The sequence below is a fragment of the Suricata suricatta genome, chromosome 3 (assembly GCF_006229205.1).
Source record: "Suricata suricatta isolate VVHF042 chromosome 3, meerkat_22Aug2017_6uvM2_HiC, whole genome shotgun sequence".
Lineage (NCBI taxonomy): Eukaryota > Metazoa > Chordata > Mammalia > Carnivora > Herpestidae > Suricata > Suricata suricatta.
In genome coordinates this window covers 33,823,622-33,840,091 of record NC_043702.1, presented here as the reverse complement: position 1 = coordinate 33,840,091, position 16,470 = coordinate 33,823,622, and the positions used below count along the sequence as shown (strand labels likewise).

Here is a 16,470-nt window from a genome sequence, read left to right as displayed (position 1 = left end):
TACATATTATTATGTATTGACCATCTGGGAGGGCATCTTAGGAGAGGTACAGTAAAACCCTGCCATATTGTGGTAATGAGGGTCCAAAAACATTTTAATAGTCCAAAATTCAGGGTTGTGTTATTTCAAAGTAAATAAAGTGAAACCCCTTAATGGTGTTTGCCTCACAGCTGAGAGGTCGTCCAAGATTTCAGCTCCACAGTCCAAACCCAGGTGGACCCAGATTGGTTTGGCACGATTTTATAGCAGTTGTCTGCTCCAGCTTAAATACTCGCGGGGTGGTTCTGTGTCCCTTGCACTCCATGGGCAGTGGCGGCCGTCCCAGGAATCTCCTGGTGGATTGGTGTCTATCTCATACACCCAACCTGGACTTTGGGGACCTGCCTTCTACTTCTTCATTTTGCAAGGACGTGCCTGCCTTTTTTCATACTGATTCTCTTCCGCAACCTCCTTTCCTCCCCGGAGAACCCGAACCCAGAGTCCTCCTTGCCTCCCTCCACCTCATCACCAATTTAAGAAATGTGAGCACTTCTCCAGTGGCACAATACCTGAATTCAAGTCTTTGAAAGCAGATCTCACAAGATTTTACTATATTACTATTCATATTTGCTCCAATAATATTTCAGCTTCAATTTGCTCCAATAATATTTCAGCTTTTAGGTCATTCCCTGCAGTTTTTTCCGTTTAAGGGAACTTTTATTTGCTTGCTATGTTTATGAGGTAAAAGTTTACATAGCTTACTGTGAGAAAGAAGATACTTATATTAATGTGGGTGATCAATAAAGACATAGGAGTTTTCGCACATTCTAAAGGGCCAGAAAGCAAACAAAATAACATACTTCATTTTGATGTCTCAGGTTCACTTTGTATCTCAGGGTCTGAGCTGAATAATATTATCTTCTCGTTTGTTTCTCATTCTAGAACAATAAAAGAAAAAGAAGCAAGTCCAAGCAACATCAAGGCAACAAAGATGCTAAAGATAAGGCAGAGAGGCCCGAAGCAGGGCCCCTGCAACCACCGCCGCCCCAGATACAAAATGGCCACGTAAATGGCTGTGAGAAGGACAACTCATCCACTGATTCTGCCAGTGAAAAACCAGTTCCTGTCCCTCGTGAGAAAAAGATCTCAATACTCGAGGAACCTTCAAAGGCCCTTCGTGGGGTCACAGGTCAGTAATTCCCGTACAGAGTTGCTTAGGAAGGCCCAGAAGAAAAGAATGCAGAGGGAACCCACTAAGTCGATTGTTTCTACAGTTGATATTGTTGAAAGGGAAGGGTTGTTCTGCCTCATGCAGTGTTCAGACATCTTCCTGCAGGAAGGGGGCGGGGAGGATGCTGCAGGGCCAAAGAATAAAGCTCAGCCTAGCCCCGCACTAAATCAGAGGACTATTTTTTCCAAAGAAGGTAGAGCTAATCTGTGTTAGGATTATTGGGAAAACAGAAGTTCCAGTTAAAAGAATTTTTCTTTCAAGACACCTTTGCCTGGGATAAGGGAGAAATAATTGATGATAAGAGCAAATGTTATCAAAAGGTAGATCATATTATTTTAACTCCTGGTATTTTATATTATGTGACAGAACGTAACCTTCCAGAGTGTTTAGAGTCTGGAGTGTTATTTATACGTACTCTAGCTACATCTTAATCAGTCTACCAAAGGCTACTTTTTAATCAAGTGTATGAGCTTGGGTGCATCATTTCATCTCTAGGGTCCCATTTCCTTTCTGTAAAATAAGGAAACTATCCTAGAATGTACGAGATCAGTGGCCCTCCATACTGTCTAACTGAATGCTCCATTTTTATAATAAATCCTAAAATAAAATTTGTAGATAATATAATCTATCTAGAAACAGGATTTCAATAAAGCAAAAAATACAAGAAATAAGGAACAACTAAAATATAGGAAACCTGGTAAAATGGTCAGATATGCTTACCAATTTACAATGAATTGCTTTGCACTTAAAAGAGAACAGAGGTTAATGAGATAGTATGGACAGTGGTTTTTTTTTTTTATATTTCACCTGTGATGTAAGAGCTGAAAGAGCGTGTTTGTATATAGACATAGCACTGCTAGGACAGCAATTACTAGAAATGCAGGCTGATGCGGGAGTGCTGGCTCTAAGTTGAGACACCATGACTGCAGGTGTGGTTGGCCATGTGATTCTCCCAAATGGTGCAAAACTTTTGATCAGTTCCGAACACCACAAAGTATAATCCTTCCTTAATTTACCCAGTATCAAATCCCAGAAATCCAATAAATCCTAGAAATCTATAGGAAATTTTATAAAAAATACTTCGTGTTTATATGTAAAGCATCCGGCAGGACATGAGAAAGTTTGGGACACAGGATGATTCTTTGTTGTGCAAGATTCCTGTGATTGTGAGTCACCTAGCTATAGGGAGGCCCCTCCCCCACACACAAATTTTAAAAATGCCCCAACAGTTTCTCAAAATCCTTTGAAGCATTGGTAGATCCCTCAACGAGGACTACGACACAGGATAATTCCTGAAGTCCTTTTTCTACTCATAAAATCCTGCTTTTATTAACTCAGGGACTACCTCTTACATGCAAAGCACTGTGTTCTTAGGCCACGATAAATGCAGAGAAGAGTATGGTACGGGTGAGGCCCTGAAGGAATTGCATCCTGTTTTTTACTCAGAAGAAGGCTGAGTTTACAGTTTAGGGAAGAGAGGCACTACATCCAACTGAGTGACCCAGGGAGGTTTTGTGAGAGGAGTGGTTCTTGAAGGACCCATAGATTGGAGTGGGGGGCAGGGATCTGGAAGGTTGAAAAGAAGTAGAGAGAACTTGACTCCACACCCTCATATGTCTTCAGTCTCTGAGTAAGATGGGCCCTGCCTAGGAAGAATTCAGCCCAGCAGAAGAAGGTGCAGACAGAACGTGTGACGTCCCATATCAGGGCTCCAGTGAGGAAGCGATAAATTAAATAACTGACATGCTGCACAGAACACTAGTGAGTTTCCAGCTTGCTCACGAAGCACTAATTTTCTTCCATAAACCCATTACTTACCACCTCTCTTGATAGTGAGTGCCGGTAATTCAGATCATCCTTACTGCACAATGCTTCCTTAAAACCAACCCAACAAACAGCAAAAAATAGCCTATTTTCATTTAGAATCTAAATTTTCCAGGAATTTTTTAATTCAGTTTTTACTACGCCTACAGATTTGAGAATGTTTTGATTTATAGTAAGGGCAGGGGAAAGTAATTAAATAATCGAGTGGCAGATTCCCAACTTTGCTTGTTATTGCTCTCACACGAATTACTTTCAAAATCTAATTACTCAAGTCGCTGTTTTGATATCAATCACACAGACTAAAAGCCTAGCACATATATTTGTTCATTTACTTATAATTTATACCTTTTTTCTGAAACAATTTCGGTAACTCTATCAAGTATATGACATTAGAGCAAATTCAATATTGAAGCGCTTCACTTCACAGTGGGTAGCTGCCTTGAAAGTTAAGTGCCCACTAGAGGAGTTCTCTGTACAAGGAGGCTTTTGTAAACTCCAGCACGAAACTTTGTGTGAAGAATCCTTTATTGCACAGAGAGCCAGCCCAATATCCTTTCAGTTTCATAAGTTCACCATGAAGCCATTGAAGTACATCAGTATTATTTGCTAATGTTGCTGGTTCATTTCACATAAATTTTCTGTAAAGGACAAAATGAGGATAATGGAAGGTTATTAGATGTTTTTGCAAAAGGAAGGGAATCCTGGTTGACCATTAACTTCATCAGCAGCTCACTCATTTTGCTCATTCATAAATTTAAAAATGAGTTTGTAACCAGTTAGGTTTTCCTTCCCAAAGATAATGAAAGTTCATCAGGAAGGTGGTGCCAAAACTGTGAAATGGCCTTGAAATGCTCATCCAATCCATCAGAAATCCTGAGCCCCCCTAACGGGTATTTCACAGATGAGGGTTAGGTCTTGGACATTCTGTACCCCATTTTGAATATAGAGCCTTGGCATTGGAAAGGACGGCTGTGATCCTTTCACCCTATCGCCTCACTTTATTGCCAAGGAAGCTGGAGCCCCTCAGGTTGAAAAGCTGAGAAGATAACGCGCACCCCTGGGGTAACTCTTTTTAGTTTGCAAAAGCCTGACTCAAATCCATGTAATTTAATGCACGCATTGGAGAGTCTCTGCTGAAACCGTGGGCTCCGTAACTCCTAAAAGATGTATAATTGAAAAATTAGGAAAAGGTAATCCTAACAAAGCCGCATAATGATGTTCTGTACTTGAGTGGGTTCCCAGTATGAGTGTAAAAGAAATCTCCAGTCTGCTTGCAGTGGGGCATTCATCAATCTTTCCAATAATGACACTGGCTCAAGAACGCCGGCCCTGAGTGCCCAGATGGGCAGCGGGCTGTGAACACGTGAAACGCGTTATCTTTTTATAACACCTTGACATTCAAGATTTCTCTCTTTTAAAAATTTTTAACAGGATCATTTTCTGGTGGGGGAAAAGTTAGCTTTAAGATATATGCAGGTGGTTCAGGGGTGTTAGTGTGACTTCCTACGTGAAAAATAACCACCAAGTGCATCATCCGTGCAGGCTGTAAATATAGCACTGTCGAGTGGGACCATGCTGCCTGTCAACATGTAGCTTAGAAGTTTGGGAGTTTGATTTAAACTTAGTACAAAATTACTTCTTTCAGCCTTGTGGAGGGTTTTTTCCTGTATTTCGGAATTTTTAATAACAGCTCAAATTAGATCTTTTACATAATCCAATCAAGATCACTCTGTGTCCAGTATAAAGTCAGACAAGGAGTAGATTAAGATTTGTTTTTACCAAAAGTAAGGCTGAGGATCATTTTTATTCCTAAGGCCCATCTAAATGTCTAAAGCACATTATGACTTTGGGGTTCAATTTCCCTAAATATTCTTCCTGCTCTACTTTTTTCAAGGCACGGATTACTGACATATTTAGGTGGTTAACATCGGATAGGCCAGAATAGGAATTCAGATTGCTATGTTGTCTTTCTGCCACTGGACACAATTCCCACTGAATAAGAAAGAGATTATGGGCCACCAACTGGCTCCATTGAGATAAAACTTTGGGGCGGGGCTTTTCCTGGCTTCAGCTCCTCTCCTGGGCCAGCAGGCTTCCTTTATGTCCCCTGGTCTTGTGAAGCGTCCTGGGAAGCCAGCTCTTGTGTTATTTGTTACCTGTCTCAAACAGAAGACTCCATGCTGTGTTCACTGACCTGCACAAACCGGACTTCACAGTCTGCTCTGTGTCACAGAACGGGAGCAGCCCAGCCATTTTGCCTCGACAATACACATTGTCTGTTTGGGCACGGCGGTGGCACAGAGCTGCTTTCTCATCCTCAAAGGGAGCGGAACCAAACACAAGAGAAAGGGTCCTGTTATTTTAGCATGTTCGCTGCTTGTCCCTCATTTGTGCGTCTTGCTAAACCGCTCCCCCCGCACACACACCTCACCAGACTGTTTCACAGTAATTTTAGGGTGTGAGGTTTCCTATAGGATTTCCAAAGATTTTTTTTGATGCTGCTGTCGGTCCTAGCCTCAAGATTATCTCCCCTGCTTCTCTAAGCCCTATATTGGACCGGAGGATTAGAAAAGATCACAAGATGAAAGCAGCTTGCCTAGAACTTTAATAGAAAAGCCAAATGTGTATATTCCAGGATTTCAGCAGTGGCAGCCCTCAGATGGAAGCAATATAATATAGTAGCTAAGAACCAGGCTTTGACGTTAGAGGTGTTTGGATTTGAGCCTTGGCCTCGTCGCTTACTCGGTATGTGACCCTGGACAAGTTAACCACTCTGTGTCTTCGTGTCCTCACCTGCAAAATAGAAAATATGACTCCACTTTACAAAACTGTGGTACGCAGTGAGTGAGGTGCCTAAAGTGATTAGCACAGCGTCTGGCACAGAGTCAACTCCCAGATCATTTATGTGTCTAGTAAACATTTTTAAGCATCCTGACATGTGCCAGGAATTCTAGAGGAAGCAAACAAGAAAGCAGAATTTCTGCCCTCATGGAGTTTGCATACATTTTGGAAGATGAGGAGAAGACATGCATAAGAAATCAGAATACAGCTAAGTTACCACGAGAATTCTAGATGATAGTAAATGTTAGGAAGGCGGTGAGTAGGAGAGAGACCATGGCGGGGGCTGAGGTGCGTGCAGCAGCCTGAGATAAGGCCGTTCTATCCTGGGGGCCACTCAAGAGGAGACGGGCTGAGACCCAGATGCCCCAAAGCAGGTTGTCTCACACCAGGTTACAGCGGTCTGAGCAGCCGATGTTTTATTTAAACTTTAATTAAGGACTTTAGGTGAAACCCTTGCAGAGCTGTAACCAACGGTTTTTTTACTCTCTTTTTAAATTAAAGATCCAATACTTTCTTAATCTATGTAGCTGATATTAAGTCCTGTTCTATGAACATGCATTTTTAAAGTTTACATTTTGAAGCACACTGATCGACATTCTAGCTCCTCCTTAGTTATTATTTTAGCATCTGAATACTTGGTGTTAGCTCCTGTTCATGGTTGTGCGCTGTGCAGTCTCGGCCTCACTGCTCAGCAGCACCGCGTCAGAACTGTTCGGAGAACATTAGGGGAGGGAGGCCTTCGACTGCATTTTCCATGACTGAGACCAGGTGTGATAGAGCAGAAAGAGACCGAGAAAGACACAGGATGTAGTGACAGGAGGGCACAGGAAATACAAAACCCCTCAGGTATTTTTCTGTCACCTGGGTAGAGTGAAATCCAGAGCCCTCTCCTGTCTCCTTCTCATTTGAAAACTACTTTTGCTGCAACCCTGCAGCAAAAACACAAAACTACTCATCTCGGAAGAGTTGATATCTTCATAACTTCCCACCCATACCTTGTTATGGTGATTTCGGTAACAAACAGACTTAATTAAATGGAAGGCACTCCTTGCAAAAAACAAAAGGCCTTCCAAAATTTAAAAAAAAATTTTTTTTTAATTTTTGAACAAAGATTTAAGTGGCTCTATCAAAATATAATGAGAATTGACCCTGTTTTGCAGGGAAATAAGTCAGTGAAGCAAATTAAGGGAACTCGTCCACCTTGTGTCATTGAGAGCTTAATTCACTGACTTTCTTATCTATTACCTTTTAATATAAATAAACTTGTAAAGGTTTTAGTGACATATGAGACCTTGAGAGGTAATGTAAATAAAACTAAAAGGTCTGCTTCCAGTCTGAAAGTTACCAGCTTTATGCCCACCGAACTGATCAAGTTTCACAGGACTTGAAATAATAAAATCTATCTGTCTTTGATAAAGAACTTATGAAGAGGCAGAACTGACAGGCATTATGTCTTTAAAATAAGCCTGTCTCTTTGGGTCTCCGTTTCAAAGTTGTTGGTTCCTCTGACTGTTAATTACTCTGCCGTGCAGTGACAGAAAAATGATGGACCATGCAAATCCAGGTGTGCCGTCACTGTAATGTGAAGAGAGGTTTCTTAGGGCTTCATCACTAGACCATTATTCTGTAATCTCTAAAAGAATTATCTTTACTCACTGTCTTCATCTCTTCACCTCTGTCTCTCACTTATCATCTTCTTCACTATGGGTTACAGCCCCATCACTCCAAAGAAATTGCTCCCATGAAGTTTATTAATGGCCCCCATGGATTACATTTAGCAGGCATTTTCCAATCCTTACTATATCTTTTTCTGCCTGTAGCATTCAGTGCTGTTGATCACACTGTCCTTAATGACTCGATTTTTTCCTTTTGTTCCTCTGATATGACACTGTCCTGATTTCCCCTCCATCTTCATTGCTTCCTTTTTTCCTTTGAGGGTCATTCTTCTCTGTGTGGCTGTTAAGTGGTGCAGCTTGTCAATACTTGGTTGGTTCCAAGTGCTTTCTCCTATAAAACCAAGTACTGTCTTCTTAGATCATTTCAACCATGCCCGGATTTTCATTATGTAAGCCAGCTCACAAATTCCTCTTCCCAGGCCAGGCTCCTCCCTGTGTTCTAGACTCTTACTTGACACTTTCACTTCAACAGTTTAAAGCCCTTCAACAATGTGCTTAAAGCAAACTCATGATCTCCCTTCCAGTCTGAGCTTTCTTTTAGTGTTCCTGATCTTAGTGAACTATCTATCTGATGTGCAAGCCAGGAATATAAGCATCAGTCCTGACCTCTTCCCTTCTCACCCCCCACATCCAATCCATCAACAAGTCCTGCTGATTTTCTTTTCTATACATTCCTAGAGGGGCGGCTGGGTGGCTCAGTTGGTTAGGCGTCTGACTTTGGCTCAGGTCATGATCTCACATCTGTGAGTTTAAGCCCCACATCGGACTCTGTGCTGTCAGTTCAGAGCCTGGAGCCTGCTTTGGATTCTGTCTCCCTCTCTCTCTGCCCCTATCCCATTCATGCTCTGTCTCTGTCTCTCAAAAAATGAATATTGTAAAAAAAAAAAAATTAAACATTCCTAGAGCCCATCTGTTTCTCACAGTCTTTACCTGTGTGTGCCTCCCCACCAAAGCCATCATCCTCTCTTGCCTGTGTTGCTGTACGAATCCACTGATTAATCTCCTGGCTTTTAGATTGTTCTCCTCTAAGTCATTCTATATCTTGATATCTTTTTAAACACAAATCTAAACTCTTAAGACAAAAACCAAAAGTCTTACCATGGCCTACAGGCCCAGTGTGGTCTGGCCCCTGTGTGATGCTCCAGGCTGGCTGGCTGTTCTGCTCCTTCTTGCTGTCTCTACTTTTTCTCCCCTCTCGGTTCCTTACATAGACTGTGCGTGTACAGTCAGGTTCCAGTCCAAAGACAAAATGGAAGTTTATTTGAATGGGAGGAATGTAATATAGGGAATTACTAACTAAAACACTAGAAACACTAGAAGGTGGCTAACTACTAAAAGGAATAAATGAGGCTTTTCTAGACACGACAGGAGAGTAGTTACTATCTCTACGAAGGCTGGACGACAAAGATAGCCCTCCAATGCAAGACTGAGATTTTGAACTCATCGCAAGTGCGTGGCCATCAGAGGAACATGAAGCCTAGTGGTTACGAAACTACTATGCCAAAAACCAAACAGACAACAAAAAACTGTTGCAGGGCATGGACTGTGCTGTTCTGTAGCAGAACTTGACCATTGCTGGAGGGCATAGATAGACTGGAACTGCTCGAAGCTGCTGCAGTTTGGGGGACACGGGCTGTGGCATGAGCTGGAGCTCCTCTGCGTGACCCCCCGCCTCCTATGGCGAATAAGCGTAACAACGAAGGACCGGAACTGGAAGAGAAGCATACTCCTGTCCTCTTAGCTTTGCGTGGTCACTTTATTGCCCTCTACCGATAAAGCTGACATTCTAAGACCTGGCAAAATAGAGTCACCTGCAGGGGCAAAGAAGGGTGGATTTGTGCCAAGAGAAAATAACTTGATAACTGGCACACAGGGCTTCCTCCCGCCTCAAATGCTGTCTCTGCCTGGAGTACACTTCCCTGCCCCTTATGTGATGAGTTCATGGGATCAGTTGATATCTCGTGGAGTATTACTCCGTGCTGTCCCTACGTCAAATATGCCAACTGCAGATTGCAGAATACTATGTACTTTTCTTTATAACACTTACCACAGTTGTAATTCCACATTTGTTTGTGTGCTGGTTTGATTTATAGGTCTTCCTATAGGTCTTCCTAATACACTGCAAGTTTTGGAAAGACTGGGGCCACATCTGTCTTTGATCACCATTATAGTTCTGGTGCCTGAAGCAGACACCGGACACAATAGGCACTCAGACCAACAAGCCTTTCTCATGGTCTTCACCGAATTACTAGTGATAGAATATGTACAGAAGTGCAGGTTAAATTCAGTAATGTGGCTATGGTGCTTTTGAAAGATAATAATGGATTTTGTACTTCTGGTCTTAAAAGAAATATATAGTAATGAAGAAATTTTTAAAATGGAGGAAGGTGTAAGAAAAAAACCTAGAAACAACCATTATTAAATTTCATTTCAGAATTTCTTAACTGTACAGATATATAGGATCTTTTAAGCAAATATCACATTATATAGTATGTGAATTTTTGTATTCTTTTTACTGAACATGACATTACAGACATTACCTCATATCATTATATATTCTTAAAGACATGATTTTAATGGCTACATTGTGTTATTATGAATCTGACATATTTTTTTTAATTTCCAAACTGTTGTCCCTGGATTGCTTCCATTTGTAATGCCATAGTGAATATTTCTTACATGTAAATCTTTATAAACAACTATGATGATTTAATTGGCATATTTTCTTAGAAGTGGAATCATTGGGTTCAAAGAGTATGAATATTTTTGTAACTCTTAATATATTGCTATCCACAAAGATTGTACTAATCTCATTGTTTTTATTTGTAAAATTGGTAATAAGGCAATGGAACATTTTAACCTGTTTAATTTCCACTTGCATTTCTCTTTGTGAATATTTAATAACACTAAGATTCTGATCAAAGAACTATTATTACCAGTTATCATAAAACACTAACATATTCAATTCATTACTTTTAAGTGAATATAACATGCTTTAAGCTACACAAACATTAGAAACTTGAGGCCTAATTTTATAATAACTAAATTATACTATGTTTCTTTATCGATTTTTTCCTAAGTAGTACTACTTGACAGTACTGTGTTCCTCATCATCAGACAATGTGTTTTACTGTGTACAGGAAATTGTGCTTTACTATGTATCAGTAGGATCTTAACTCAGTGGGTTAAAATAATATTTTTAGACCTTAAAATAATTTACTCTTATTGTTCTACATTTCTTAAAGATAGATCTGAATTCTGTGTGTACTTCCTTCAGCCTACTTATAAGTACATAAAACTTTCACTGAAAAGAAAAATCTAAAAAGAAAGAAGAGGTTTCAGAAACTTCCAAGTGTGAACACATACACGTCTATACATAGATTATGAAAATCTTTGAATCCAAGTCTTATTTTTCTCCCAAGAGAAAGATTTGGTTTCTTTGGGACTGTTTGCAAAAAAACAACCACCACAGTTCATTTTTGTTGTGTAAGATAAATCCACACAAGAAGCAATCAAATGTGACCTATAATGAAGAGAAAGATTAGTCATTAGAAGCAGAACAATATTGCTCATGAATAAAGAAGCAAAATCTTCAACAAAACATTAGTGAATTGAAATAAGCAATATATAAAAAAGATAATACACTATAACCAAGTGTGCTTTTTCCCAGGAATGAAACATTGACTTAACATTTAAAAACCAATTAATGTAATTTTCTGTATTCACAAAACAAAAGAGAATAGCAATATGGTCATCTCAATTAGTGAAACAAAATAAAATCACTTGACAAAATAATAACTTCCAAAAAACTAGCAATATAAAAGATTTTCTCAATATGTATATAAAAAATCTGCTCTACAGTTAATATCATATTTAATAATAAAATGTTGAATGCAGTTTTCCTAAGATTAGAACAATGCAAGGACTGCAATTTTGCATTACACTAGGGTTTCTAACCTTGGAAAGAAAGAAGTTAAATTGCATTTAAGGATTATTATTACCTATAAAGAAAATGTTAAGAAATCTACAATAAAAAACTAATGAGGAAATTAGCAAGGTTCTGGGTACAAAGTTCAGTATATAAAAAATCAGTTGTATTTTTGCATTCTAGCAGCCAACAATTGGGAAATGAAATTTTTAAAATATTATATACAATAACCTAAGACATCTAAAATACCTAAGAGTAAATTTAACTAAAGATGTTCAAGGCACTAAAAAGTGTAAAACAATGCTGAGACAAGTTAAAGAAAAGCTAAATAAATGGCATGATGTATCATGTTAAAAGATCAAAATATACAATATTGTTGGAAGCTTAACTGAGCAACCCAGGTGCCCCAAAATAAGCTGATTCTTAAATTTATATTGAAATACAAACGTCCTAAGATAGCTAAAACAATCTTGAAAAAGAAGAGCAAAGTTGGAGGATATATATGACCCGATATTAAGACTCGTAGTATGGCTACAGTCAAAAGGACAGTGTGGTGTTAGGGGGTGAGGATAGACAACTACATCAGTGGAATAGAATGCAGTCCAAAAATAGACTACACGTGTATAGTCAATTGATTTTCAGCAAAGGTGCCAACATAATTCAGTGGGGAAAGGTGAACTCAGGTTTAGTATGCTATGGTCTTAGGCTACTTTTTCACATTTTACATACTAGTTGTTAAAAGGCAGAGAGACTATGTTTCATTTACCTCCTGTAAATAAGCCAGGGCTGGCATGTAGTGGGTACTCCATATACATCTGTTGAGTTAGGTTGAATCAGATCTGAATGATACCCAGAAAGATGTATACCATGTGTGTTAGGATTTGATAAATATTTTTAGTGAAGGGAAGGCTCAGAATAGTTAAATTCAAAAACATATAAGCTTCTAAGAGCCATTCTTAAGATTAAACTAAATTAAATTGTATATAAATTTATTGAAATCTGGGCAGATTGGATTTTTCCAGAGATAACATTTCTTTCCAAGTTATAACTACTTGGGTTCAAGTATTTGATGAATATTGGATAAAGTCACAACCAGGGACGCATATCAAACTAGGCTCCCTATAACCAGAAGGGCCCTAAGCATGGAAAGTACCAAAGTAATGCTGATTCATTCATTCATTTTTTTCAGTATTCATCACAGGACCTACTATGCACCAAGCATAGTGATGAATAAAACATGCATCACCCTGTCACCACTTATCTCATGTAGAAATTGCAGAGGATATTTTAAGGTTTCACTAAAATCAATACTCTCTTAGCCTAGAATATAATTTAATAGTGATTACAGATTTTAGACCAATAATCTAATGCTCCTTCTGATTTAGATTAGTGCTACTGAATAGAAATATAATATGAGGTACAGACGTAATTTTTAGATTTCTAGCAGCCACATTAAGAAGGTAAAAAGAAACAGGTGAATTAGATTGGGTAATACATTTTATGTAACTTAATATATACAAAATGTTATTATTTTAACATGATTAATATTTTTTAAATTTTCAAAGAAATACTTTTAATTCAGCACATCTCAATTTAGGCAGACCACATTTCATGTGTTCAGTCACCACATATGACTTGTGGCTACCTTATTGGACAGGGATAGGAATCAACTTTGGGTCAGCTACTGGCTGTTGAAGTTTACAAGTAGATTCCAGAAAGATAAAGAACTGATGGTACTTCTGGCTATAATGTTAGAGGGAAATCACTGTATCCAGGAAAGAACCTCCATTATTCTGTTGCTAGAAATATCAGGATATGTGGTTAAGATGAACATAATTCTGTTACCGCTGAGTAACTCACCACCAGCTTTCATGTGAAAGAGCCCCAGAGCTTTACTATATTTGGAGACAGATCTGTACAGCCAATGTGCAAATACATCCAAGTCATCTCTGAGAATTTCAGATCCTTCCAGTGTTCACTGATTTCCACCAATAATGAGGCAGCTTTTCAGGATCCTAAAAAAAAAAAAAAAAAAAAAAAAAAACCTGCTACTCAGATTTCTCAATGAGTATTTGTTGGATGAATGATGAAATGAAGCAGTAGCCCACATATCAGTTCTCTGAGACCCAAACAAAATGTTTTCAGCTCTAGGTCAATGAACTCATGCTCATTTCATGCTTGCCTTCCATTTGAAAGTCTTATGCATCCAACAGAATAATTTTTTCCCTTCATTCTAAGGTCATTATTTCCATTATGCTGTACTATAAATCCCTTATTTTCAAGAATAAGACTAATTTACTACACTATGCACAACAAGCTACATTTTTAGATTCTCAATTTATAATATTTCATCAAGGCTAAATCTTCTCTCTGATTTAGAGAGGAAGTGAGTTGGAGCCAGTCTGTCCTTTATCACAATTTTAACGAAACATTTACAGACTCATCAAAAAATTAGAGCCGAGTTAAACTCTACTCTAGTTTGCAGTTGAGTTTCTCCAGGCGGGTGGTGCCACCCACCTTCACTCCAACAGAATCACCTGACAAGTGGAATCCTGGGCCCAATGCTGAATCAAAATCCCTGGACCTGTTGTCCAGGAATTTGTATTTATAATAAGCACTGAGGGAGAACTCACGCACACTATATCATGACAACCACCTCCCTATACTGAAGTTCTCCTTCAGTATACCTAAAGATAAAATTGCATACTACCATTTCAATCTGTTTCATCACTGGAGAAAATAGTGTTTTCAGTATTTAACTTGTTCACTACCTTTGCTGAACATTTCATTGTGTATTGTAATTTACCTTTAAAGAGTACTCATCATTCAGATGCTGTGCTTTCTTGATATATAAATTATGAATGATGGATTTAAGTAAAGTCAGATTTACACTTATCTTAAATGGGCTAATGTCTAAAACCAAATTGACTAGGCCCAGATCATATTCTTTTTGCGCTGAGTACAGTCTCTATAATGTTTATGATAAGTGTTAGGAAAAATGGTCTTTGTTGTTTGGTTTTTTTTCCCTATGAAATCATTTTAAGATTACTTTAATTTAGTCACAATTTTACAGATAGCTTTTGAGCCAGACTAGGGCTTCAAAAATGAATCCGATTTCAGTATTTGACTTCAAGGGAGTCCTAGCCTCCTCAAGGCAAGGATGAAGGGCAGGCACATAAGCCTTGTGTTAAAATACAATGCAGTAAGCTTTTATAAGGTGCCATGAGAGTAGAAAGAAGTGAGGCAGGGTGAAAGGGGGCTGGGATTCATAGAGATGGCATTGTGCTCTCTTTGAATGTGAGCGACAGCCAGAAAAGTGAAGTCCTTCCTACAGGCTCATCCAGGACATAGAGAAGCTCAAAACATTGGTCTCCTGGGTTCAAACCTACACTCTTTCTACTATACTCAGCTTTCTCTAAGAACCTAGCCTTCAAAACATGCTGGCTTCCCTTTTTTTTACACCCAGAGCTCTCTCTGGTTGTGAGTAAGATGTTAAGGGTGAGATACATTTCCTTCTCAGGCCACTCAGGTGCCATTTAATTCACTCCAGCAATAACTAAATAGAAGCCTACCTTTAAAAAGATGCTGAAAGCAATGTGCTGCTAATTTATTGCCCCATCTATTAAAGCTCCAGAGAGAATTTGACTCCCTAGATTTTAAATATAGTTGAGATATTATGATGTTTTCCAATTTAATCCCTCCATAAATTGAGTGAAATGATTATAGTACCTGTTGTCACTTCATTCTTGCCCTATCTCCAGTCACTCTTCTGCCTTCATTAATTCAGAATAAAATACTACAAGACATTAATGTAGTGCTTGGAGATAGGAGGGCTACGTTTTTATAGCCTCAATATGAACTCATACTTAAAGATGCCTACACCTTTACTGAATGGGGGAAAAAAAGTTCTCCTCATCTCCTAATAATCTTAGTTATGATTAGGCTCAGAGATGTTAAGTGGCTTGGCCCAGGGTCACCGTACAAGTAATTACCAGAGCCAAAACACCCACCCAGGTCTCCCAATGCCAAGTGCAAGGCTCTGTTTCTCAAATCTTCTAGAGATTCTGTTAAAACAGTTTCTTCAACTGCTTGCAATGAAGGGCATTATTGCCAATATGTAAACGCAGCCAAAATCTTGGCACCCACCCCCACCCCATCACTTTCTCACTGGTGTTTTTAGCTTATCACTTCACAGTCATTATTTGGTGTTTTCTTACAGAAGGCAACAGACCACTGCAACAGAAACTGTCCTTAGATGGGAGCCCCAAACCTATACATGGAACACCAGAGGGGTCAGATGGCCTACAGTGGTCAGCTGAGCAGCCTTGTAACCCAAGCAAGCCTAAGGCAAAAACATCTCCTGTTAAGTCCAATACCCCTGCAGCTCATCTTGAAATAAAGCCAGATGAGTTGGCAAAGAAAAGAGGTAAAGTGATTTCTTTTGCACAAATGATTCAACGTATTTTACACACACAGAGAAGTGCCAGAATGACAGAACTTTCCAAAAGATGCTGCTTAGTGGTGAGAGATGCACATGAAACTGCCTTGCTTTCTGTGACCCACACAGATTGAAAAGTAAATGTGATTCCTTCCATGTAAATCAAAGGTCTCGAATGTTTAAGAGAAATTCCGTCCCCTTTCTCTCCCCCTCTGTGGTCATTCTTCTCGTGGTAGGCATGGATAAATTTGCACCACAAATACTTTCTTACTAAGCAAATGTTAGTGCAGGAGCTCTTTTAGTAACATGAATGCTGAATGTTTCCCTGGCACACAAGTTCTTAACTTGGATTGAATGAAGATGAATCCAGATACTGATAATGTCTTCTTCAGATATGATCTTCCTCATGTAAATTCAGTTTTGTATTAGAACCTTCAGACAGTTAACCCTGAGAGAGGGTTTTATATTGACACCCTATATTTTTATTATTTTTCGAGCTTTGCTACACTTTATACATAACTGCTGTTAACAATGAAAGGGGATAAGTCACTTC

The 16,470-nt window shown here is 39.0% G+C and overlaps 1 protein-coding gene across 6 annotated transcripts in view; it reads left to right on the top strand.

The window, feature by feature from the left end:
- The window catches only part of SPATS2L (spermatogenesis associated serine rich 2 like), a 164,822-nt gene that overhangs the window by 110,446 nt on the left and 37,906 nt on the right, over positions 1 to 16,470 (top strand). For 5 of the 6 annotated variants that reach the window (XM_029934136.1, XM_029934135.1, XM_029934133.1 and 2 more), the window contains 2 exons: positions 922 to 1,168; positions 15,699 to 15,905. In XM_029934136.1, coding sequence (XP_029789996.1) covers positions 922 to 1,168; positions 15,699 to 15,905 — 454 coding nt within the window. The remainder of the gene's footprint in view (positions 1 to 921; positions 1,169 to 15,698; positions 15,906 to 16,470) is intronic. The other variant, XM_029934134.1, reaches the window with a different exon arrangement.